Source organism: Ictalurus furcatus, chromosome 17 (genome assembly GCF_023375685.1).
Source record: "Ictalurus furcatus strain D&B chromosome 17, Billie_1.0, whole genome shotgun sequence".
In the NCBI taxonomy this organism is placed as follows: Eukaryota; Metazoa; Chordata; class Actinopteri; order Siluriformes; family Ictaluridae; genus Ictalurus; species Ictalurus furcatus.
Window position 1 is genome coordinate 26,518,308 of NC_071271.1, and position 25,000 is coordinate 26,543,307.

At 40.3% G+C, this 25,000-nt stretch overlaps 2 protein-coding genes across 2 annotated transcripts in view; both read left to right on the forward strand.

Moving 5' to 3' along the window:
• pld1a (phospholipase D1a) overlaps positions 1-8,498 on the forward strand; it is a 28,518-nt gene extending 20,020 nt beyond the window's left edge. Inside the window, 13 exon segments of the mRNA XM_053646880.1 lie at positions 1-6; positions 266-391; positions 1,617-1,735; positions 2,326-2,439; positions 2,965-3,075; positions 3,206-3,294; positions 3,808-3,921; positions 4,209-4,258; positions 4,748-4,882; positions 5,043-5,196; positions 5,698-5,815; positions 7,022-7,214; positions 7,725-8,498. The exon segment at positions 1-6 is cut by the window's left edge and continues 169 nt beyond it. Coding sequence (XP_053502855.1) covers positions 1-6; positions 266-391; positions 1,617-1,735; positions 2,326-2,439; positions 2,965-3,075; positions 3,206-3,294; positions 3,808-3,921; positions 4,209-4,258; positions 4,748-4,882; positions 5,043-5,196; positions 5,698-5,815; positions 7,022-7,214; positions 7,725-7,756 — 1,361 coding nt within the window. The 3' untranslated portion in view covers positions 7,757-8,498.
• Positions 8,499-22,219: 13,721 nt separating this feature from the next.
• The window catches only part of LOC128621719 (traf2 and NCK-interacting protein kinase-like), a 9,415-nt gene continuing 6,634 nt past the window's right edge, over positions 22,220-25,000 (forward strand). Inside the window, exons 1-2 of the mRNA XM_053647676.1 lie at positions 22,220-22,403; positions 24,425-24,490. Of these exons, the coding sequence (XP_053503651.1) occupies positions 22,347-22,403; positions 24,425-24,490 (123 nt within the window). The 5' untranslated portion in view covers positions 22,220-22,346. The remainder of the gene's footprint in view (positions 22,404-24,424; positions 24,491-25,000) is intronic.

Genomic DNA, 25,000 nt, shown 5'->3' on the forward strand with positions numbered 1-25,000 from the left:
AGGAGCGTGAGTGTGTGTTTAGCCGAGTTACACGCTGGGACTGTAGCGCTAATCATGCTGTTAGCTAGCTTCGCTAATGAGATTCGCTAATAGCAGTGACACTTTTTAATTATAGTATACTTTTTCAACATTAAATGTAACTAAAAAACACGCAGGACGGCCACGCCCACAAGAGACAAACTACAAGCTGCTAGCATCAACGCAGGGTTAAAATTCTAAATTATTTTGTGTGTGCGTGTGTGTATATGTGTGTGTGTGTATACAGGAGCCTCCGTGCACAGCCTGCAGACGGGTGTAGGTGAGCTGATGGGGAACACTCGGTTCTGGCACGGGAAAGATTACTGCAACTTCGTCTATAAAGACTGGGTTCAGCTGGAGAAACCCTTCGACGGTGAGACTCCACCCGATAAACACGTCCATCACAAACACCACCCGATAAACACGTCCATCACAAACTCCACCCGATAAACACGTCCCTCACAAACACCACCCGATAAACACGTCCCTCACAAACACCACCCGATAAACACGTCCATCACAAACTCCACCCGATAAACACGTCCCTCACAAACTCCACCCGATAAACACGTCCATCACAAACACCACCCGATAAACACGTCCATCACAAACTCCACCCGATAAACACGTCCATCACAAACTCCACCCAATAAACACCACCCAATAAACACGTCCGTCACAAACTCCACCCAATAAACACCACCCAATACACACGTCCATCACAAACTCCACCCAATAAACACCACCCAATAAACACGTCCATCACAAACACCACCCGATAAACACGTCCATCACAAACTCCACCCGATAAACACGTCCATCACAAACACCACCCGATAAACACGTCCCTCACAAACACCACCCGATAAACACGTCCATCACAAACACCACCCGATAAACACGTCCATCACAAACTCCACCCAATAAACACCACCCAATAAACACGTCCGTCACAAACTCCACCCAATAAACACCACCCAATACACACGTCCATCACAAACTCCACCCAATAAACACCACCCAATAAACACGTCCGTCACAAACACCACCCAATAAACACCACCCAATAAACACGTCCATCACAAACACCACCCGATAAACACGTCCATCACAAACTCCACCCAATAAACACCACCCAATAAACACGTCCATCACAAACTCCACCCAATAAACACCACCCAATAAACACGTCCGTCACAAACTCCACCCAATAAACACCACCCAATAAACACGTCCGTCACAAACTCCACCCAATAAACACGTCCGTCACAAACTCCACCCAATAAACACCACCCAATAAACACGTCCGTCACAAACTCCACCCAATAAACACCACCCAATAAACACGTCCGTCACAAACTCCACCCGATAAACACGTCCGTCACAAACTCCACCCAATAAACACCACCCGATAAACACGTGAAGAGGAAAACAGTGAAAAGCAGAAAGAAAAAAGAAAGAAACAAAGCAAGAAAAGAAAAAAAATTATGAAAAATAAAGATAAAAGAAAGGAAGGCAAGAAGTTTGTGACATCATCAGTGGATGTTGTAATGTTTGTTGTGTTGTTTATTCGGTTGCCATGGTTTCTGTGTGTGCAGATTTCATCGACCGCTACACGACTCCCAGAATGCCCTGGCACGACATCGCCTCGGCGGTTCACGGGAAAGCGGCAAGAGACGTCGCTCGCCATTTTATACAACGCTGGAACTTTACCAAGGTCTCACACACACACATACTCACACACACACACTTACTCACACACACACTCACACACACACGCGCACACACATGCGCACACACACACACATACACTTACGCATGCGCACTCACACACACTTACGCACTCACGCGCGCACACACACACACACACTTACACAGGCGCACACTTACACACACGCGCACACACACACTTACACATACTTACACACACGTGCACACTTACACACGCGCGCACACACATACTTACACACATGCACACACATACACACGCGCAAACACACATGCGCGCACACACGCGCACACACATACACACACGGACACACGCGCACACACATACTTACACACGCGCACACACACACACTTACACACGCGCACACACGCACACTTACACATGTGTGCACACGCACACACACACGTGCACACACACTTACACACGCACACATGCGCACACACACACGCGCACACATGCGCACACTTACACACGCACACACACATCCAAGTTTGCGTTTGGGATTTTGAATAGAGATTCATGTTCATTCGTTTGTTTATTTGTTTGTTTGTTTGTTTCTCTTCCTCTTTGTGTCTCAGATCATGAAGCCAAAGTACCGCTCTCTCTCCTACCCCTTTTTATTGCCCAAATCTCACAGCACGGCTAATGACCTGACGCACCAGGTGCCCAACTGTGTGAACACCAGAGTGCAGGTTAGTCTCTCACATCGCTTTTATTTTCTCTTTTTTATTAAACTCTGTATTTATTTATTTTTTTCTGTAGACACGCACTTCAGATTTTTCTTCCTTAATATAATACATAGGTTTTTTTTTATTTTAAATCAATAAAGTAATAACATCTAAAAAAATTACAGAAATGTGTACTCCTTAAAATGCCAGGGTTTATAAATATGCATGAATATGCTAATTTGGAAATGCCCCTTGCCCTGAATAGGCTAGAACATCACCTAGCCGGTTTATTAAAGGCTACACAAGTGAAGTTACTCTTAAATATGACTTATTCATTCTTATTACTTCTAATATTGATCAAGTCAGGTGTTGTGATGTCACTGTGATCTGGGGGCGGGGCTTATTTGATTGACAAGCTGTTCAATTGCATCAATGTGCTCAACAGTTTGACGTGCTCACACTCGTAAATAGACTGAGCTAGCTGAGTAATGAAGTTATGAGACACACACACACACACTCTAACATGAGTGACTCCTTTACCTGGTGCAGGTGTTGAGGTCAGCAGCTGATTGGTCAGCGGGTATAAAATACCACGAGGAGTCGATACACAGCGCCTACATCCAGGTCATCGCAAAGAGCAAACACTTCATCTATATCGAGGTAATGCACCTGTGTGTGTGTGTGTGTGTGTGTGTGTGTGTGTGTGTGTGTGTGTGTGTGTGAGAGGGAGTTTTAATGAATTGGAATGTAGTTGTCATTTTATAATAAATTCATGATTTTGTCTTTTCAGAATCAGTTCTTCATCAGCTGCGCCGATAACAAACAGGTTTACAATAAGATCGGAGACGCCATCATTGAGAGGATCATCAGAGCTCACAAGTACCAACCCCACACACGCACGCGCACACACACACACACACACACACACACACACACACACACCCTGTCTCTCTGAACTCCTGTAGACTGGGTGTGTGTGTGTGTTTCTGTACACTAGACTGAGCTGCTCCACTTTCAAACACAACTCTATGGAAAAGGCTTGTGTACTGACACATACACATCGCTTACATAAAGAAACGCCCATACGTCACCATATATGGTAAACAGCTTCTCTGGGGTATTTTTATGGGTGTGTGTCAGATCAGATACACTTAGAAAAAGATGTGATTGCATTAAAGTTGCTTGTTATTGTTATTTTTGTGTATTTTATCACCTGCAATTACACTTTTCTACCACTAGGGTTTCTGTGTGCTCGTGGTGTGGAGTAGTTTAAAATAAACACGCAACAATAACTACATAAATCACACTCTTTGTGTAGAAATGTGCGTGTAGCTGATACGAGACCCTGTGTGTGTGTGTGTGTGTGTGTGTGTGTGTGTGTGTGTTTTACAGAGAGAATAAGAAGTTCCGTGTGTATGTGGTCACTCCTCTGCTGCCAGGGTTTGAGGGTGATATCTCCACCGGAGGGGGCAGCGCACTTCAGGCTGTCATGCACTTTAACTACAGGTAACACACACACATACAAACACACACACACATATACACTTTAACTACTGGTAGCACACACACATACAAACACACACACATGCACTTTAACTACAGGTAACACACTCACATACAAACACACACACACACACACACAGACTCACACATAAAAACATACAAACTCACACATACAAACACACACACATGCACTTTAACTACAGGTACTCACACACACACCTTATGTTTTATTTAATGTGTGTGTGTGTGTGTTTGTGTGTGTGTGTGTGTGTGTGTGTGTGATCTCTCAGGACCATGAACAGAGGAGAATATTCTATCATCTCTCAGCTGAAGAAAGAGAGTAAGAATCTCTCATTTCAACTGTCTGTCTGTCTACTCTCTGTCTGTCTCTCTCTCTTTGATGAGAGTAACCTGTCTGCCTGTCTACTCTCTGTCTGTCTCTCTCTCTTTGATGACAGTAACCTGTCTGCCTGTCTACTCTCTGTCTGTCTTTCTGATGAGAATAACCTGTCTGTCTCTCTCTAATCATGTAACCTGTCTGTCTCTTTGATGAGAATAGCCTGTCTGCTTCTCTTATTAGTAAAAAATGTCTGTCTCTCTGTGTAGTAGATTATTGAAGTAATCTGTCTGGTCTTCTCTTTGATGAGAGTAACCTGTCTGTCTCTCTGATGAGAGTAACCTGTCTGTCTCTCTGATGAGAACAACCTGTCTGTCTCTCTGATGAGAGTAACCTGTCTGTCTCTCTGATGAGAGTAACCTGTCTGTCTCTCTGATGAGAGTAATCTGTCTGTCTCTCTGATGAGAGTAACCTGTCTGTCTGTCTGTGCAGTGAATAATCAGTGGATGAGCTACATCTCGTTCGGGGGGTTGAGGACGCACGCTGAGTTGGAGGGGCGTCTCGTCACGGAGCTGATTTACGTCCACAGTAAGCTGCTGATCGCAGACGACTCCACAGTCATCATCGGTGAGAAACGGATCCGGAGTGTCGCGGTCCGAGACGCTGGTTTCAGATGATTTTTAAATAAACTTTATTTGGTAAATCAGTGAGGGTCATGTGAGGGGGCACTTACTTGTGCCAGGGTTCTGTCAGTATCAGACAGTGGACCAGTTGTCTGGGTTCTCAGGTTCTGCGAACATTAATGACCGCAGCATGTTGGGGAAGAGGGACAGCGAGGTGGCCGTGATCGTGGAGGACATGGAGAAGGTGCCGTCGGTGATGGACGGACAGGAGTACCAGGCGGGAAAATTCGCCCTGCAGCTGCGGCTCGAGTGTTTCAAGTACAGAACACACACACACACACACAATTACAGTTATTAATATTAAAACAAAAAAATTTAGGGTACAAAACTAAACAATTTTACGAAGGGTTTTGAAAATTGAAAGATTTCCGAATAAAAGAAATAAAATAAAAATGCGTCTCTAACAGTCTTGGTGGAAGAGTAAGGACTTATCACCTTATCACCAGATGGGGGCGCCAGAGGGGCGTAATAATAATGATCCCATAGCCCTGAATGTGTTCTCTAGTGCAGGTTTATATTAACACGCTTGTTCTCGTATCGTTCTCGTTTCTATAGTAACAGCTCACACGCAGGGACGTGTACAGCGGACGCTCCACATAAAAAACACTGATGTATATCTTTAAACATCTGCACAGAAAGTATATCCTGTATTTCTAAAATGATTACAGTGGTATAAGAGGAGTAAAACACTTGGGTTAGTCAGAGTGTGTGTGTGTGTGTGTGTGTGTGTGTGTGTGTGTGTGTGTGTGTTGTTTCCAGGACGATTCTCGGCGCCTTCTCCGATCCCTCCATCGACGTGAGCGATCCAGTCAGCGACCGCTTCTATAAAGAGGTCTGGATGACGACGGCGAGCCGAAACGCCTCCATCTATGAGAAGGTACGTGTTATTTCTCTCCGTTATTAACTGGTCCATGTTTTGCAGTTGCCTAGCAACCGTGTTCTCGCAGCCTTGCCCACTCGTCTTGCGTTAGCAAACATAATTTGAGCGAAACGTAACCGTGGAGTCATTTACTCGACGCAGCTGAGGGAAATGTTGACGTCCCGGACGTCTCGGTCTCATTTCGTCTTTACTCTGCTCTGTTTAAAACTCTCAACTGTTACGTGCTGCTGAATTATTCTTCAAAGTTCTTATCTTTATATCGGAGACAAACTGAGCGCGAGACTCCAGATATAATCACTGATGTGTTTGTTTGTTTGTTTGTTTGTTTGTTTATTTATTTATTTATTAATTCCTGGAATGTTCTTCAGTCATCAAACCTCAAACTCTCCAAAATAAAACACTACACACTTTAGGGTTATTCTCACACATCGGAGTCCAGCGATCACGACTCGGGAGAATCATAACTTCAGATCAAAACCAGAGCGGCAGATGACCGCCGGATACAATACACAAAACAACAACAAATAAAATAATGTCCATCCTCAGTGTGTATTGTTCCATTTAGCTGCTGTGAGTTACATTTCTTCTACAAACAGTGATGATTTATTTATTTATTTATTTATTTATTTATTTATATATATTTTTAACATGCCAGCTGAGCTCCTAAGTATCATAAATCATAAAGTTTAATATTTACAGTTTTCACTCGTCTCGGCCGTGACGGTATTGTGTGTAGATCGGACGGGAAACGGAATCAGTCTAATGATGTAATGATCTGGCGTTAAAGCTCTCATCGCTGTAAGCACTAAAATGAAAACATTACCAACAACATGATCCTTTTTATTTGATTTCATTTATTTATTTAATTATTTTAAACGTACTGTTGCATGTCTTTTATTAATTTTTGTGCTGACGATGATGATGATGATGATGATGATGTCCTGGAATGAAATGTAAAGACCATGGCTATTTTGTATCATGGTAAGTTAAGGTTATTAGCAGATATCGTGCGCTAGCTAGCGTCAGTAGTTTACGGCCTTCGCTGAACATTAGCTTTAAAATCCGCTATTAATCTTAACGTATTATTCTCCTTAATGCTCATAACCGGCCTGTCATTAGATTTATTTTGTCTCTGTGTGTGTGTGTGTGTGTGTGTACGTGTGTGCGTGTACGTGTGTGTGTGTGTGTGTGTGTGTGTTGCAGGTGTTTCGTTGTCTTCCCTCCAGTTTGGTGAGGAATCTCCAGGAGCTTATGAGCTTCCAAACCAAACCCGGTTTGGATAAAGAAGACCCGGCTAAAGCTCAGGAGATGCTGAAGAAGATCCGAGGCTTCCTGGTTCAGTTTCCTCTCGACTTCCTGAGCGAGCAGAACCTCATGCCTTCTGTCGGCACCAAAGGTACCACAAGCTGCGAATACGCCAACGCTAAAGCAGTAAATGCACACGTGTTTAAACAGCCGTGTCGGAGAAGAGACGCTTCCGTCCGGGTGTTGTATGGAAGTTCCTAGCACAGGTGCACACTACAGACATGTTATGGTCATGTGACCTACTAATGATCACAAGCCACGCCCCCTACAACAGGCACAAAGCAATCAGTGTGTAGTAAAACGAGGTGTGTGTAGTATGCATGGAATTTATAGCGTGATGAGGGTGAGTAAGTGGCGAAGACACGCCCACTTCTGTGATTTATACACACACCATTTATCCCCTGTTTACCTAACACACACACACACACACACATACACACACAAGGGTGTGTAAAGAACCATTTGTACAAAGATTTTAATAATAATCATTTTCTTTCACTTTCACACCAACTTTTATTTTAAACACTGAATGAAGTGAATATTTTTTGCGCAGGTAAATTCCGGGGCGTTTTAGTAACTTTTTCATGTTATTTTTCTTTAGAAGCCATGGTGCCTACTGAAATTTGGACCTGATGACTCCGACACGCAGGAAGATGAAGTGACTAATCAGGACATGTTTCAAACAGTTCTTCAAAAAGTGCCTTGATGAACATCTGCGCTTTATTTTATAACACAAATGGCCAGTCGCAGTGTGTTCGGGTTCAGTGTTTACAGGAGGGACTGAAAGTCTGAGTGTAGAGAACAGCAAATCTTTAATTTCCTTGTAGGAGCAGGTCGCTTGGGTACGCGGCGTTTTTAACCGAAAATGAACTGCAGCACCATCACGTTCGGGTTCTTCAGGGTTTATCGCTTTACCTGAGGAGCCAGAACTAGTAGAAACTAGACTGAGGTTCAGCCAGTAACACAGCTCGCTCGTTATCTAACTGAGGCTAACTAGTGAGTTAGTCATGTAAGCTAGATATAAAAGATACGGTAGCATGTTCATTTTAATCACAGAAGGACTTGTGCACGTTAGCTACGTTTCTAGACGACTTCCATGGAGTTTTGTTCTGGTAAACAGAGCCATGAGAGAAGGACACGTCTTACAGTTTAATTTCAGTTCATAAGAACTTGAATGCACTCACACTTTTATACCTGACCTGCAAAATGGTGTCTCATTATTTTTCCTTTCTTCTATAAATCCTGTTTGTATGGTTTTTTTTCCGTTTCCCTGTAAATTTTTATTATCTGTAGCGTTTTTGCACACTTTTATTTCTTTGATTTGTTTTTGTTTGTCTGTGTAAACTAACAAATCAATTAAACATTATTATAATAATCTCCTGTGTTATAATTCATCATCTCTAAATGAAACAGTGTGGGTCTCTTTCGTCAGCCGAGTGTACGCATAGTTTTGTAAATTCTTTCAGCATGCAGAACAGAGCAGTGGGACACTGAAAGGGGGAGGAGGAAGAGAGAAAGAGAGACCGGATGATTAGGTATGATCTTGCCACGCCACCACAACACCTGTGAGCCTCTAGATCTGCTCCTTTACCTAAAAAAAAATAAACTATTCACAAAAAGCTTGAGTAAACAAATACGTTTTAAGCCTAGACTTAAACACTGAGACTGTGTCTGAGTCCCGAACACTAATAGGAAGACTGTTCCATAACTGTGGGGCTCTATAAGAGAAAGCTCTTCCCCCTGCTGTAGCCTTCACTATTCCAGGTACCGCCAAATTTCCTGCACCTTTTGATGGAAGTAGGCGTGGCGGATCATAAAAGATCAAAAGGTCGCTTAGATACTGTGGTGCGAGACCGTTTAGTGCTTTATAGGTCAGTAGTAGTATTTTATACTCAATGTGAGATTTCACTGGGAGCCAATGCAGTGTGGATAAGATCGGGGTGATGTGGTCGTATCTTCTGGTTCTAGTTAGGACTCTAGCAGCTGCATTCTGGACTAACTGGAGTTTGTTTATGCTCCTACTGGAACATCCAGACAGTAAGGCATTACAGTAATCTAATCTAGAGGTGACGAAAGCATGAACTAATATTTCTGCATCACGTAGTGACAATATATTTCTTATCTTAGAAATATTTCTGAGATGAAAGAAGACTATCCTAGTAATATTATCTACATGAGCATCAAATGATAGACTGGAGTCAATAATCACTCCAAGGTCTTTTACATAATCAGAATATTTATTTCTAGCTACACGTGGTCCTAGTACAAGTTCTTCTGTCATATCAGAATTAAGTAAAAGGAAGTTAATAATCATCCAACGTCTAATGTCCTTTACACATTCCTCAACTTTATTAAGCTGCTGTCTGTCCTCTGGCTTCGCTGAAACATACAGCTGTGTATCATCAGCATAACAGTGGAAGATCATTCCATGTTTACGAATAATTTGACCTAGAGGGAGCATATATAAAGTAAAAAGCAGTGGGCCTAAAACAGAACCTTGTGGAACACCAAATTTAACCTCGGTATGCGTGGAGAAGTCTCCATTTACATCTCCGAACTGATAACGATCGGTCAGATAAGACCTGAGCCAGGAGAGGACTGTTCCCTTAATGCCTACTACATTTTCTAATCTATCAAGGAGAATAGTGTGATCTATAGTATCAAAAGCTGCACTCAGGTCAAGTAACACAAGCAGCGAGACACAACCCTGATCAGAGGTCAGTAGTAGGTCATTTACTACTTTGATTGATTATTTATTTATTTATTTAATCAATTAAAAACAGCTGGCATATTCTCTTTCTTATTTATATCTTAGACTCACAACAAAGCGCCAAATAAACCATTTTTGTTGTACTCTACATCACTGTGTACGTCATCTTCTTGGATCATCTGACATGCAACACTTTGGGTACAGGGCATTTCAAAGGGAAGGTATATTCTAACCATATGCAGAGATTTGGGGGCGTGTCTTTATGTAAATGAGCAGAGAAGTGTGGGATGATTTGTCAACCTCCATTATGTAATATACAGTAAATACAAATTTCCTTATAAGACCTTCAAGGAGAGAACAGTAACTCATCACACCACACATAATGTTTTACTGACTTCCTTAATCAACACTTTCTGACCAATCACAATCCAGCATTTGCGGCACTGTAGTGGTGTATCAATTAAGATTAAACTTATTTAATATTTTGAAATGAATGATTTTATTTGATGTCATTTAAGTCATTTTAGTCATCGTCATCTTTGACTCGTATTAGAATTTACTCTGTAGTGATCCAGCCTCCGGATATTAAATATATTTTTCTGACCTTTTCCTCCTCGTGTGTGTTTAACATGAAAAGTGTGAGGAAATAATTCAGTGCAATTCAAATCAAATCTGCTTTCTCCACCATGGAAACACGTGTGACCAGTTATGAATTTAATCTGAAAATCAAAGTTCAGGAGCAGGAAGTTATTAAAGTTCAGGAGCAGGTGAGTACGCTAAAGTTTTCCTTCGTCCTGGTTAAACTGTATGGCCAGTCTGAGGTGAGTCACAAAATAATAATAATAACAATTCATCCGTGTGTCACATGAAGTCACGGATTTCACAATTAAGGACTAAAATCTGTGTCTTCCTCTAGATGGCGCTCCAGACACATATTACAGGTTTTCTCAACTGCTAAAGCACTACACAAAAGTTATACACAACTACGACTCGAAATTCTTCACACTTGTTTCTAATGATGTGATCACCACGCACAGGTGCGTTGAATGTTGAAATCAATGACGGAGAAGGAGACGCAGGAACATAATTGGCCCACGTGCCATTGTGGAAATCCCTGGCCAGCGTGGTGGTGGTGGTGATGTCACCATTTGTGCAGCCATAAGTATATATAATCTCAGGGTTCTCCACCATCATGCAACCTTGGGCCATATAACACTGAACATTTTACATTTCTGGGTGGTCTTCGAAACGTTTTGTTTACGCGTGAGCCGCAGGATTATCAGCAGGAGGTGCATCCAGTCTGTGTTGTGGTTTGGGACAATGTCAGCTTTCAGTATGATGTCCGGATACGCAAGTGGTTCAACATCAACCAGCAATTCGTAAATGTTTTCATGCTTCCACCATACAGCCTTTTCCTCAACCCAGTAGAAGAGGTTTTCTCTGTGTAGAAGGTCTATGACTGAACCTACACACCAGGGAAAATCTCTCACAGGAAATGGAACTGGGGCGGTGGTGGCTCGGTGGTTAAAGGCTCTGGGTTACTGATCAGGTCAGGAGTTCAAACCCCAGCACTTCCAAGTTACCACTGCTGGGTCCTTAACCCTCAACTGCTCAGATGTATAAATGAGATAAATGTAAGTTGCTGTGGATAAGAGCGTCTCCTGTGTGCAAATGGAACTGGCCTGTGGTGACATAGGCGAGGAGTGTTGTCAAGGCTGGGTCTGGCACAGCAGAGGGGGTTTCCATTACCTTCCAACATTACCTGTGAAGTCCTTTGGCTGAACCCAGCACAAAGGTGTGACGCTGTAGCAGAATGATTCTCTCACAAACTTTGATTTTGTAGTTGCACGTTTTTGGGTGTACTGTAATATTCTTTTCATTTACAGTTTTTCCTCAATGAAATCTTTCTGGAAATCTTGACCCATTTTCTCACAACTTACATTCACCAACCCCCTGACTCTTCTAACAACATCAAACAATCACCTGAAAACCATTTCATCTGTGCTCAGAATCAACCAGTGCTTTCAGATCGTACACACAGCCGCACAATTTATACCCACTACCGAGCATTTATTAGACAAAAAATGGAGAAAACAGCATCAGGGCTTGTAGTTACAGAAATAAATGTTTACTGTATATAATACACGCAAAATTTTGCAACTTACAGTAAAAAATAAAAATAATCAGAACAGTGAATATATTGTTTGCTGTAAGTACTGCGAGTAATAGAGTATATTTGTATATTCGACACTTGCATATTGTAAAAATAAAGTAGTTCAAAAGCAAAAGCCCAGAGAACAAAGACTCATTACTAGTTTCAAAATGATCTGTACGTTGTGTACAAGGGTGAGTCAAATGAAAACATTTCACAATGTTCATTGCAAATTGGTGTCACAAAAGTTTATCAGGTTAAAGTTAGCAGCAGAAGGAGGTGACTAGAAGTACATTATGTTTCTCTACAACCCAGTCACAGGGTTGAGGGAGTTGAGATAATATTTCTGGCTTATTACACATTTTGAAGCAACATACGCTGCCATCCAGAGCAGGACGACGCTTAACCACATTCTGCCCGGATTCCAAGCGCATGGTTGCGTAAACAGAGAGTGAGGGTGCGAGCATGGCCTGCTGCAGTCCTGACCTGTCTCCCGTTGAGAACGTGTGGTGCATTATGAAGCATAAAATAAGGTGACGATGTTCTCGTACAGTCACGCAGCTGAAGAAATGCGTAATGAATGGGGGAAATTCCTCGTTAAACTTAACCAACTGGAGTCTTCACTCAGCATCCAAACGCTTAATAAGAGTTATTAAAAGAACAGCTGATGTCACACACCACTAAAAAGTCGACTGTCCCAACTTTTTTGGAGTGTGTTGCAGTCATCAGATTTGAAATGAGTGTATATTTTCAAAAATAATTGAAATTCACAAAGTAAACAATGAGTTAATGATGTGTTTTCAGTATAGTGCAGCGTGAACTGAATTTTCAAACTCTTTTTTTCCCCCTGCATTTTCCATATTGTCCCAACTTTTTCGGAATTGGGGTTGTGTAAAAAAACATACAATAACAACACAGTATTTGTCGAGTATACAGGAATCTGATGGAAACCATTGTCCAGTGGTTTGTAATTTTATTAGATTTTTTTTAGGGATGAACCAAATGACCTTAGGACCAAGTTCCCTTGATGCATTAAACTTAGGGAGGATCGAGCTGAGGGAACAGAGATCCACTCCCGATACACACACCATATGGAGACAGCGTGTGATGGTAAAAACTGAAAAAGTTAATACCTGTAAAACACAGTTCGATCATGGAGTCATTGTGAAACTGAAAGTCCTGTATCAAAGTTCAAGATCTAACACACTCTGTTAATTGTAATGAACTTATTTAACATCATTTTATTTAACCCCATTCATCATATTTATTCACATAGTTTCTCCATCATAACAGCTTTCATCACGCTGAATTTTGAGTAAATGAGAAAAAAATGGTAGAAATTTCCACACCCACGCTGGGGTAGAACACAACAACACATCGGCCCTGCTTCAGGTTGCTCTTTGTTATTGGATCCTTTTTTTTTTTTTAAAGAAATGACAGGAAAAACACACAATGCACACAGCTGAAAGGTACCTGTGAGTACAATTACCACACACAAAAAAAAGGTTTGTGTTTGTTTTTGTCACTGGTTGTTTAATAAAAGTGTAACTCTACACCTTTGTCACCAACACATTGTTTTTTTCTTTTTGGTTTTTGGTTGTTTTATATAAATGTAATCTAGAAATCTCCCACAAATTATTGACCTCAATTTATAACCCTGGCAGTGCTGAGAGGAGAATTCTGGTTTGTTGAAATGAGCAGCAGCAAGTCAGCACTTGAACATCAAAGATAACATGAGATCAGTTAACAGTTGAATGTGTTCTGGCAAAGCAGTGTGTTTATTTTCCTCAGAATGAGGTTATAATCAGAGCTACCGAGTGACTCAGAAGTCACATACTGATTTTATCACAGGATAAACACCACAGCAGTTCTTTCATGACACTTTATTTGAAGAACTCATTGACAAGCATAAGCATGTCACTCATAAACATAATTACTGTAAACTACTGTTCATTTTGATTATTTGTTATGCTTATATTTGAACTGTTCATTTCTCATAATGTATGAATATAGTAGGCTTTTCCCCAGATGTCTACTTGCCCTAGCTCTGTAATCAGTGGAGTCTCAAACTCAGAATTTTAACAGCGGTATGCTACTATAGATGACTTATTTCTGTGAAAATTTCAGGTTTGTATCTGGTCCCACACCAGAGATATTCAATCTGAAAGTGAGGAAAAATTTGTTACTTTCTCGCCCCATGAAGAAATAAGAGAAGTCTTAAGCCTGAAAAGTTCTGCATGCACACTATACTTACCCAGATACCCCCTAAAAAAATTAAGACTGAGATGCGAACCCTTCCCATTATAACTTGACCCTAAATGTGGAACTGTGAGCAATTTTGAGCATTTCGTTTGGACTTAAGTTCTAAGTTTAAAGAACAAGAATGTACAAGATATGTTTATATATAAATATATGTACATCTACCTTGTAATGTGCTCTAGAGATAAGTTTTTGTTCCAAGGAGCTAGGACCATCCTGAACCATGATATTGAGGTTTGTGTAAACAGCTAAATAACCAAAATCCCAGATGGGGGACAAGATACAAACCTGAAATTTTCACAGAAACAAGTCCTCTATAGTAGCAATCTGCTGTAAAAAAAAAATAAAAAAATAAAAAAAATAAAAAGAGTTTGAGACTCCACTGGTTCCAGAGCTAGGGCTAGTAGAAATCTGGGGAAAAGCCTACTTTATTCATACATTATGAGAAATGAACAGATGAGAAATAAGCATAACATATAATAAAAAATGAACAGTAATTTACAGTAATTATGTTTATGACTTACACAGAATAGCTTAAGCTTGTCACTGAGGTTTAAAATTTTACTACATTTGACATTGGCAACAGTGAATCATGATCGATCACAGGGTTCTTAATCCAAACAGTGTCATAAAAGGAACTGTGCTGTTGCTTCTCCTGTGATTAAAGCAGTAAGTTATTACGGCTCAGAAGTTTTATAGTCCAAGTTTCATGAATGAGGAACCTGGACTGGAGTCCAGACTGATGTCTCATCATAAACATGAAAACATTCTTTTCCAAACGGCTTCATCGGTCCTATGGAAATAATTAAGAAAAAATTCCAACGGAATATTAATTCCAGCTTTTTCACTATAATAGTGATGACGTTATTACGCGTGATGACGTTATTACGTGTGCTGACACGAGGTGCAAATCACATGTTAATAATAAATTAAGGCAAAGCAACGATTATCCAAAATCTACATAATACATAATCAGTTAGAGGCTAAATAAAACAACTTTATCATTCATGTCTGTAAATATAGAGTATGTTTTAATAGTACTGTATACAGAATAACAGACTTAAACTCTGACACACACACACACACACACACACACACACATAATCCTTCATCAATGATTACTCAAGAGAGAAGGAAAACAGCAGGAAGCACTTTAATCGTGTCAGTAATAAACACCTATTTTGATGTCATAAACATAAACACTTGTTAGTAAATGGATCAGGGACACCTGCATAAACTCCACTGTGAACAGGTGTACAGTTACTGACTGTACAGAGTTCTGATCCTCCTGTTCAACCTGTTCAACGTATGTACGTCTTTTGTCATTGTTTTTCTTTCTCACTGGGCATCACAGGGACGTGCAGAAGGGGGTGCTCTGGGGGCTCGAGCCCCTGCCCTTTTTGGTTTAAAAGTGCCCCTATCAACATTAATTAATAAACAATCATAATATGTAAAAAGCGTTTGAATTCAAATTAACAGGAGAGCGTGCACAAAACAGTAGCAGATTAATCAGAAGAAAGTCTGAGAATGTTCCTATTTATTTATCCGACTCGCATCTATAGACAGATAGTCTCGTTGTCATGGCTGCAATCATGATCCGACTCGCTTCAACATGCAGACAGGTATACTGAAACCACTAGCTCGTCTGCTAAACATTTCATAATAGTATCAGTATTTTATAAACTTAGCGCCGCTAGTTTTCTAACTGATTGAGAGGGAATGTGATAGTAAGTACTAACTACTCAAGTTCATTAGATTTCCAGACATAGAAGTAACCTTGCTATATTATATGTATGTTATATAGTCAGTAAAGACACGATGCCAAACAGACAGAGAGGCAGAGAATTAAATATAAACTGAAGAAGGAGGGAGAGAAAGGGACCCCCCGTCGTATTGCTTTTTTAGATAAATAAAAACTATTTAGGTCAGTTGGAGAACGTTTAGACGCTACAATTATAAACTGAAAGCATCTCCTCCATTCAGCATGAGCTGCAGAGAATAATAATGAACCCACTTTTCAAGATTATTTATATTGTTCAATTCAATTCAATTCAGTTTTATTTGTGTAGCGCTTTTAACAATGGACATTGTCTCAAAGCAGCTTTACAGAAACATATAAACACAGGATGGAGATTTTAAGTGTGTGAATTTATCCCTATTGAGCGAGCCGGTGGAGACGGTGGTGAGGAAAAACTTGCTAAGATGATATGAGGAAGAAACCTTGAGAGGAAGCAGACTCAGAAGGGAACCCGTCCTCATCTGGGGAACAACGGATAGTGTGAAAGTAAAGGAATGTTCATTATGGTTTAATATGAAGTCTGAGACCTGAGTGTAAAACTGCATGTGGTAATTGCAGTCCCAAGGCCATCGCAGCAACCGTAGCCCCAGCAATGTCAGCGAGAACGTCCATGTGGAATTGAGGTCCAAAACCGTTTCCATGGTACTTCAAGTGGTACCGTCCTCAGCAATCTCCAGGCTGTAGCCTCCAGTTGATGAGAGCTCTATCCAGACGTAGAACATCAGGATGGATCAGGCAGGTCCGGAGATCAGAAAGGGTCAGGATCACAGGCATCTCCATAAAAACATGTGTGGCTTGATAGAAGGAGAGAGGGAGAGGGAGATAAAGAGAAGGAGAGAAGCAGAGATAGTAACTTTCCCTTTGGTAACTAATATGGTAAATTTAGTCTTGTAGCCTAAGTGATATAAAACATTTGTGATATAAGATTATTAAAATCTCAATTTATCTTTCTAAAAATGAAAGGCAAAAATGACGCGCCAGAAATGCATGTTGTTGAGGAAGGAGAAAAAGAAGAGGAGGAAGATGGAGAAAAAGAGGGAGATGCATGTTGAGGTGGAGGGAGAGATATAAGACGCTTTTTAAAAAATTTTATTTCATAATGTTTAAATTTTCATAATGTTTCAAGATTATTCGGCTTCATCTCTCCACTAAAAGATGCCGTTTTATTGTAATTATTTCTCTGAATGTAAAATGAAAACACTGTTAGGTTATATTAGTCGTGTCATTCTCATATTCATTATTGTGACCACACACAGTCTGTTTACAGTACAGAGTCTACCAGGGGGATAAGAATATGGAGTTAAATTAAAGTTAGTAAAGTAGTCAAATTAGTTCTTTGGTGATATAGCCCTTTTTTTTTTTCGAGACATCATGAAATGAACCCCAACGCCAGATGTGTGATGTGCCTGTGCAGGAGATGTACAGGTATTATTGCATTATGCCAGTGATGCTTTATCTCCAGAGCCGTTAGTGCATGTACGATGACGAAGTGTGGAAAAAGAGTGTGACATGGGATTGTTCCAGATCTAAAGACAAGCCTTCCTCTTAAAAAACTGGTCTATCCCGTCTCTGACAGTTTTCCATTAAAGTCAGATGAAGGCAATTCACCAGAAGTCAGCCCCGCCTCTTTCTCTAGGGCACAGTGAGACATGACGAACCACTGCTTGGCATACAGTGTGTGGAATACAGGACACAGTGTGTATAACCGTAATAAATCATTGTTAGGTGTCAGCACATTGTCACAGAGTGTTGATACGCACATTTATGATTACAGTGCTGGGAAAACTGCACCAGCGTTCCAGAACTTTATACCCCTGACCCAACGGGCTTTTATCTAGAAGATAAAATAATAAATAAATCATCCTCAAACATGCGCGTGTTCAGTTTAGACTTAATTTTTGTTCTGTAACAGAACCTCAGCAGGATCACGTTCCAGACCTCCTTCAGCATCATCACTCTCACCTCTTTATTCACGGACACTCGCTTGTTTGCAGTTTACCCAAACAGCAGCAGCTAGGTATCTGGTGCTAGTGCTGTTTACTCAATAGCAAACTAACGCTAACTAGCGTACTAGCCACACACAAATGACTGATAGTTATCTGCAGGATGATCAGTTTCCTCACAGGCATGTAAATACAGTTCCCTCTGAAAGTTCTGGAACAGCAAGACCAGCTCTTTTCTTCGTGCTGTACACTGAAGACATTTGGGTTTGAGATTAAAAGATGAATATGAGACGATAGATCAGCATTTCAGATTTTATTTCCTGATGATATATATATATATATATATATATATATATATATATATATATATATACATCTAGATGTGTTACACAAGTTAGATATTTGATAGAGATTAATAATAATAATAATAATAATAATACTAATAATAAGCTTTATTTTATAAAGCGCCTTTAAAAGCAGCTACTCAAAGCGCTGTACACAAAATAAGCAGTACACAGAAAAATAAAACATATAAAAATTAATAAGAACAACAACAACGTTAATAAAATAATCATTATAAAATAATCATAAAGAAGACATCAGCAGTCAAATGCAAGTTTTAAAAAGTGTGTCTTGAGTTCAGCTTTAAAAATGCCAAAGGTCTGAGCTGAAGTGAAGGAGCAGAGACAGAAGTCCTGTCACCCAGAGATTTTAGGCGGGTTTGTGGAACAGTTAACAGATTACACTGTGAGGAGCGCAGTCTGCGATTTGGGGTGTGAGGGATTAATAAAGCAGATAAGTATTGCGGAGCCAAGCCATGTAATGCCTTGCATGTCAACATCGTGATCTTAAAATCAACACGGAACCTGACCGGGAGCCAGTGTGAGGACTCCAGAACAGGAGTAATATGGTCACATGTCCTGGTTCCAGTCAGGATCCTGGCGGCGGAGTTTTGAACATATTGCAATTTGCTGATTGTGGATTTAGAAACTCCGGTTAAAACGATGTTACAGTAATCCAGCCGAGTGACAACAAATGAGTTTATCAGCTTTTCAGCCACAGAGAAGTTCAGCATTGGGTGCAGTCTAGCTATATTACTGAGGTGAAAAAATTATGCCTTCACAGTGCTCAAAAAAATCAAATGCAAGGCTGATATCAAAAATTACTCCAAGGTTCCTCATTTTACTTTGGGTCTCTAGAACAGAGCCATCAACAAACAGAGACAGTGGACCAGCTTTGAGAATTTGATGACGGGAACCTATAAGCATGACTTCGGTTTTCCTGCTGTTTAGGCACAGTAAGTTATTATTCATCCATGTTTTTATCTCAGAAATACAATCAGAAAGATAACAAACATCAAGGTTTTGAGTGAAGGTAGATTTGGATATCGTCAGCATAAAATTGATAATGGAGGCTGAGCGATCGCAGCAGATGCCCAAGTGGAGATAGATAAATGTTGAAGAGTAGAGGGCCTAAAACTGAACCCTGAGGAACACCAGTGAGCACGGAGCTAGTGTCAGACCTGTAGCCACCTATAGAAATAAACTGGGAACGGTCAGTAAAATAGGATAATTTAAACCAGTTTAAGTTTAAAGAGATTAAGTTTAAAGAGAACCTTTCACTAATCCAGACTGCTGCCAGATTCACAGAAAAGATATTTTTTTAATATATTGAGAACAAAGCACAGATTTGCTTACGGGCTTCTAACACATAGAGTTATGCATCATGGGTTTTACACATTGAGATCATATCAATTATTATTTATAACTTCCTCCTTTTTAACACGTCTGAGAGTCTGTGTATCAATATGTTATAATCAACCGTGACAAAAGCTGCACTGACGTCACGTACAACAAAAATGGATGATTTATTAGCAGCAAGCATTTAAACGGAGCCGTCTCTGTCCTGAAACGTGTCTGAATTCGGCCAGGTCTCACTTTTTAAGGAGCAGTTTAGATCCTGAACTAAAATCACCAGGGTCTAGATTAGCTCTCATTAGCAACAGCTTCTCCATAGCAATCCGTACATTATCCAGGAACGTAGCAGAGGTTATGGAGGAGTTTATAGCAGATCAAATATTCTCTATAGGAACAGGGTCTAAATTACACGTCCCTAAACCTTATCATATCTCTTTATTAATGATTTGTCTCCATGACTTTATTAATGATTAAAGATTAATGACTTTATTGATGATTTATCAGATTAGACAAACCTAATTTGGTAACACTTTCATCTTCTTTGTACAGCTTTATACTTCGCTGTCTTAGTAGGCTTTGTTTATTCAGCATCGCTCTAGTTTATGTGTTTACCCCAGAACGGCTCTCCAACTGATACTGTAGCGTAGTTTTAACATAAAAAGGCTAGTGTGTGCTCAACATCATAGCTGGTTAGAAATTCAATGATGGCTGTGAAAGTCATGTTATGAAATCCAATTAATGGAAATTTTTTTAATACAAATACATCTGTAAGTGGAGGAGTGGTGGATCAGTGGTTAAGGTTCTGGGCTCCTGATTGGTTGCTTTGGGTAAAAAAATTTTTGTTTATGTTATCAAGAGATTTACTTAAAAGTGTAACTGGCAGTTTGGTCATCCATGTTTGGAATAGTTTTGGGCCTTTGTTCCAGTGAAGGGAAAGCATAATGCTGTAGCACGCAAAGACTTTCTAAACAATTGTATACCAACATAAAGATCAGAGAGATGTCTATGGGAGATAAGCAAGGCAATTTGAAGCCGAGAAAAGAGGGAAAATTCATCAGAGCCACTGTGGAAAACAACAGCTGATGACAGAAACATTGTGAAATCTGTGAAGAAAAACCCAAAAACATCAGTCAGTGACATCACCGCCAACCTCCACAGGGCAGAGTGAAGGTATCACAAGCCACCGTTTGAAATAGACTTCGAGAGCAGAAATATAGAGGCTGTGCCACACGATGCAAACCACTCATCAGCAGTGAGAATCAGAAACCAGACTGGAATTCACAAAGAAATACGGAGATGATCCACAAAAGTTCTGGAACCAAACTGATGGAAAGGCCAAAGTGTGGAGAAAGAAAGGATCTGCTCATGATCCAGAACATAAGTATAATTAAATGAATTGTGTGTGCACCTGGGGTAGAAGAAAGGGTGTTTTCTGGAAACGGAGGAAGCACACAGTGTTTCGAACGTGATCATGGTCATGAGCGTGGACTTGAGTGTGTGTGTGTATTTTCACAGTGTTTGATTTTGCCCAGACCACATAATCAGGAAGACGAAATTCCAGTGAAGCGCAGCCTTTGGGTGTGTTGGTGTGTTTGTTGGTGCGTTTGTGTGTGGGTGTGTGTATGGAGGAATTACCAGAGGAAACAAGAGCACAATCCTGTGGATTATCCTCTCTTCCAGAGAAAGATAGAAAAAGCAAAGCAGTAAAAAGAAACTGATACGATAGACATTTCTAATGAACTTTCATGGCATTGTTCTCATTCAAACATTCTAAGCAGATATTATAAAACTTGAACGTTTTATTACTGAAACCTGTTCACTTGATCTTTTCTTCATGTTTTATCTGTGGATTTAATCTGGAATTTCAAATCAAACTCAGACTTTTTTTTTGTGATCCATGAAGGAACCCAGTCTAAACCAATGTAGGAAACCAGTCTAAACCAATGTAGGAACCCAGTCTAAACCCATGAAGGAAACCAGTCTAAACCCATGAAGGAAACCAGTCTAAACCCATGAAGGAAACCAGTCTAAACCCATGAAGGAAACCAGTCTAAGTTAGAATTGTAAAGATAAATGATTTGAACAGATCTAATATGATTGCGCAACACGTTATATAGATTATGAATGTAATACTGATGTGTTACAGGAGGACATTTGAATTCTCTCTCTAAAGCAGTGGCTCATTTAAATATTTAATTTACTACTAAATAATAATCATTTTAACCAAATTACTGTTCAAAGCATATTAGTTGTGTACACGTGAACATTATTATTATTATTATTATTATTATTATTATTATTATTATTATTACTATTATTATCATTATGATTACTATTATTATTATTACTGTTATTATTATTATTATTATTGTTATTATTGTAACTGCAGTATATTTTATGGTGATGTCTGTGTACATTATCTGCAGAATATTCTGAACTTCTGAAGAAGTGCGTGGAGTTAAACAAGAACTCGTGCTTTCCTGGTTTCACCACCACGCCTCCTTATGATCCGTCACACCGATATAAATCTCTCCTCCTCAGCTTTCTGCTTCAGCTTAGGATCCGAGCTGAACCCAAATAAACCGAAAGGAACAAGAGCAGTGGAAAAGTTTTATTTTATTTATTTAACTGGTAAATATTACCAGGTTTTTAATTTTTGTAAAAATGGCAAAGGATTCTCCCGTGTCCTCTCTGGATCAGATCGATTTCTGTTCTCTGAAGGTACGCTCAGGTCACTTTATTTATTTATCTGTGGTGTGGGTTCCTTCCCTTTATTTCTTTATTTACTTATTTATTTATATAATCTCTATTTATTAAAAAAATATGCATTTGCTCTGAGAACTGAAACATCACTTACAGCACCAACAAATTACCTGTGTGTGTGTGTGTGTGTGTGTGTGTGTGTGTGTGTGTGTGCCCCTGAGATGCTGTAATGGTGTGTGTGTGTGTGTGTGTGTGCCCCTGAGATGCTGTAATGGTGTGTGTATTAAAGTGTGTGTGTCCCTGAGATGCTGTAATGGTGTGTGTGTGTGTGTGTGTCCCTGAGATGCTGTAATGGTGTGTGTGTATTAAAGTGTGTGTGTCCCTGAGATGCTGTAATGGTGTGTGTGTGTGTGTCCCTGAGATGCTGTAATGGTGTGTGTATTAAAGTGTGTGTGTCCCTGAGATGCTGTAATGGTGTGTGTATTAAAGTGTGTGTGTCCCTGAGATGCTGTAATGGTGTGTGTGTGTGTGTGTGTGTGCCCCTGAGATGCTGTAATGGTGTGTGTGTATTAAAGTGTGTGTGTCTGAGATGCTGTAATGGTGTGTGTATTAAAGTGTGTGTGTCCCTGAGATGCTGTAATGGTGTGTGTATTAAAGTGTGTGTGTCCTTGAGATGCTGTAATGGTGTGTGTATTAAAGTGTGTGTGTCCCTGAGATGCTGTAATGGTGTGTGTATTAAAGTGTGTGTGTGTCCCTGAGATGCTGTAATGGTGTGTGTATTAAAGTGTGTGTGTCCCTGAGATGCTGTAATGGTGTGTGTATTAAAGTGTGTGTGTCCCTGAGATGCTGTAATGGTGTGTGTATTAAAGTGTGTGTGTCCCTGAGATGCTGTAATGGTGTGTGTATTAAAGTGTGTGTGTCTGAGATGCTGTAATGGTGTGTGTATTAAAGTGTGTGTCCCTGAGATGCTGTAATGGTGTGTGTATTAAAGTGTGTGTCCCTGAGATGCTGTAATGGTGTGTGTGTATTAAAGTGTGTGTGTCCCTGAGATGCTGTAATGGTGTGTGTGTATTAAAGTGTGTGTGTCCCTGAGATGCTGTAATGGTGTGTGTATTAAAGTGTGTGTGTCTGAGATGCTGTAATGGTGTGTGTATTAAAGTGTGTGTGTCCCTGAGATGCTGTAATGGTGTGTGTATTAAAGTGTGTGTGTCCCTGAGATGCTGTAATGGTGTGTGTATTAAAGTGTGTGTGTCCCTGAGATGCTGTAATGGTGTGTGTATTAAAGTGTGTGTGTCCCTGAGATGCTGTAATGGTGTGTGTGTATTAAAGTGTGTGTGTCCCTGAGATGCTGTAATGGTGTGTGTGTATTAAAGTGTGTGTGTCCCTGAGATGCTGTAATGGTGTGTGTATTAAAGTGTGTGTGTCCCTGAGATGCTGTAATGGTGTGTGTATTAAAGTGTGTGTGTCCCTGAGATGCTGTAATGGTGTGTGTATTAAAGTGTGTGTGTCCCTGAGATGCTGTAATGGTGTGTGTATTAAAGTGTGTGTGTCTGAGATGCTGTAATGGTGTGTGTATTAAAGTGTGTGTGTGTCCCTGAGATGCTGTAATGGTGTGTGTATTAAAGTGTGTGTGTCTGAGATGCTGTAATGGTGTGTGTATTAAAGTGTGTGTGTGTCCCTGAGATGCTGTAATGGTGTGTGTATTAAAGTGTGTGTGTCTGAGATGCTGTAATGGTGTGTGTATTAAAGTGTGTGTGTCCCTGAGATGCTGTAATGGTGTGTGTGTATTAAAGTGTGTGTGTCCCTGAGATGCTGTAATGGTGTGTGTATTAAAGTGTGTGTGTCCCTGAGATGCTGTAATGGTGTGTGTATTAAAGTGTGTGTGTCTGAGATGCTGTAATGGTGTGTGTATTAAAGTGTGTGTGTCCCTGAGATGCTGTAATGGTGTGTGTATTAAAGTGTGTGTGTCTGAGATGCTGTAATGGTGTGTGTATTAAAGTGTGTGTATTATCATTAACTTCACCGTCTTCTGTCTTTAGGACCCTGAGGGGATCTTCGAACTAGTGCAGATGGTGGGAAGCGGCTCATACGGGCAAGTGTTTAAGGTAAAGAGTGATATAGTCTTACTTCTTACAGTATGAAGTGTGTGTGTGTGTGTGTGTGTGTGTGTGCTGTCGCTGGACAAACTGAGAACCTTCATAACATTTAAGCAGGAACTCCTTTAACTGAAAATCAGATAGATATATATTTATACATATAGACTCTACAGTGCAGATTTATTTGATGCACATGATCCATGAAACTCCGCGACTGTTATTAAATCATTCTGCACAGTAATATTCGGACCACGTACCGGAGCTGTATCCCTGAACTGTCCCGAGTTTTGAGCTCTGCATCACAGAACCCTGGGGTTCACTGGGTTCCACTTTCAGAAGCATGGAGTTAGGGGTGAAGGCATGGTTTAGGGTTTTAATCTTTACGCCATAAATAACACCGACACTAACTAAACCCCTAAACCTTAAAGTCTACATGCACAAAATGATCTCTTAGCATGTTTATCTTTATTAGATTTGTTTAAAAGGCACGGGGGTAAAAAAGGCATGGGGGAGTTAGTG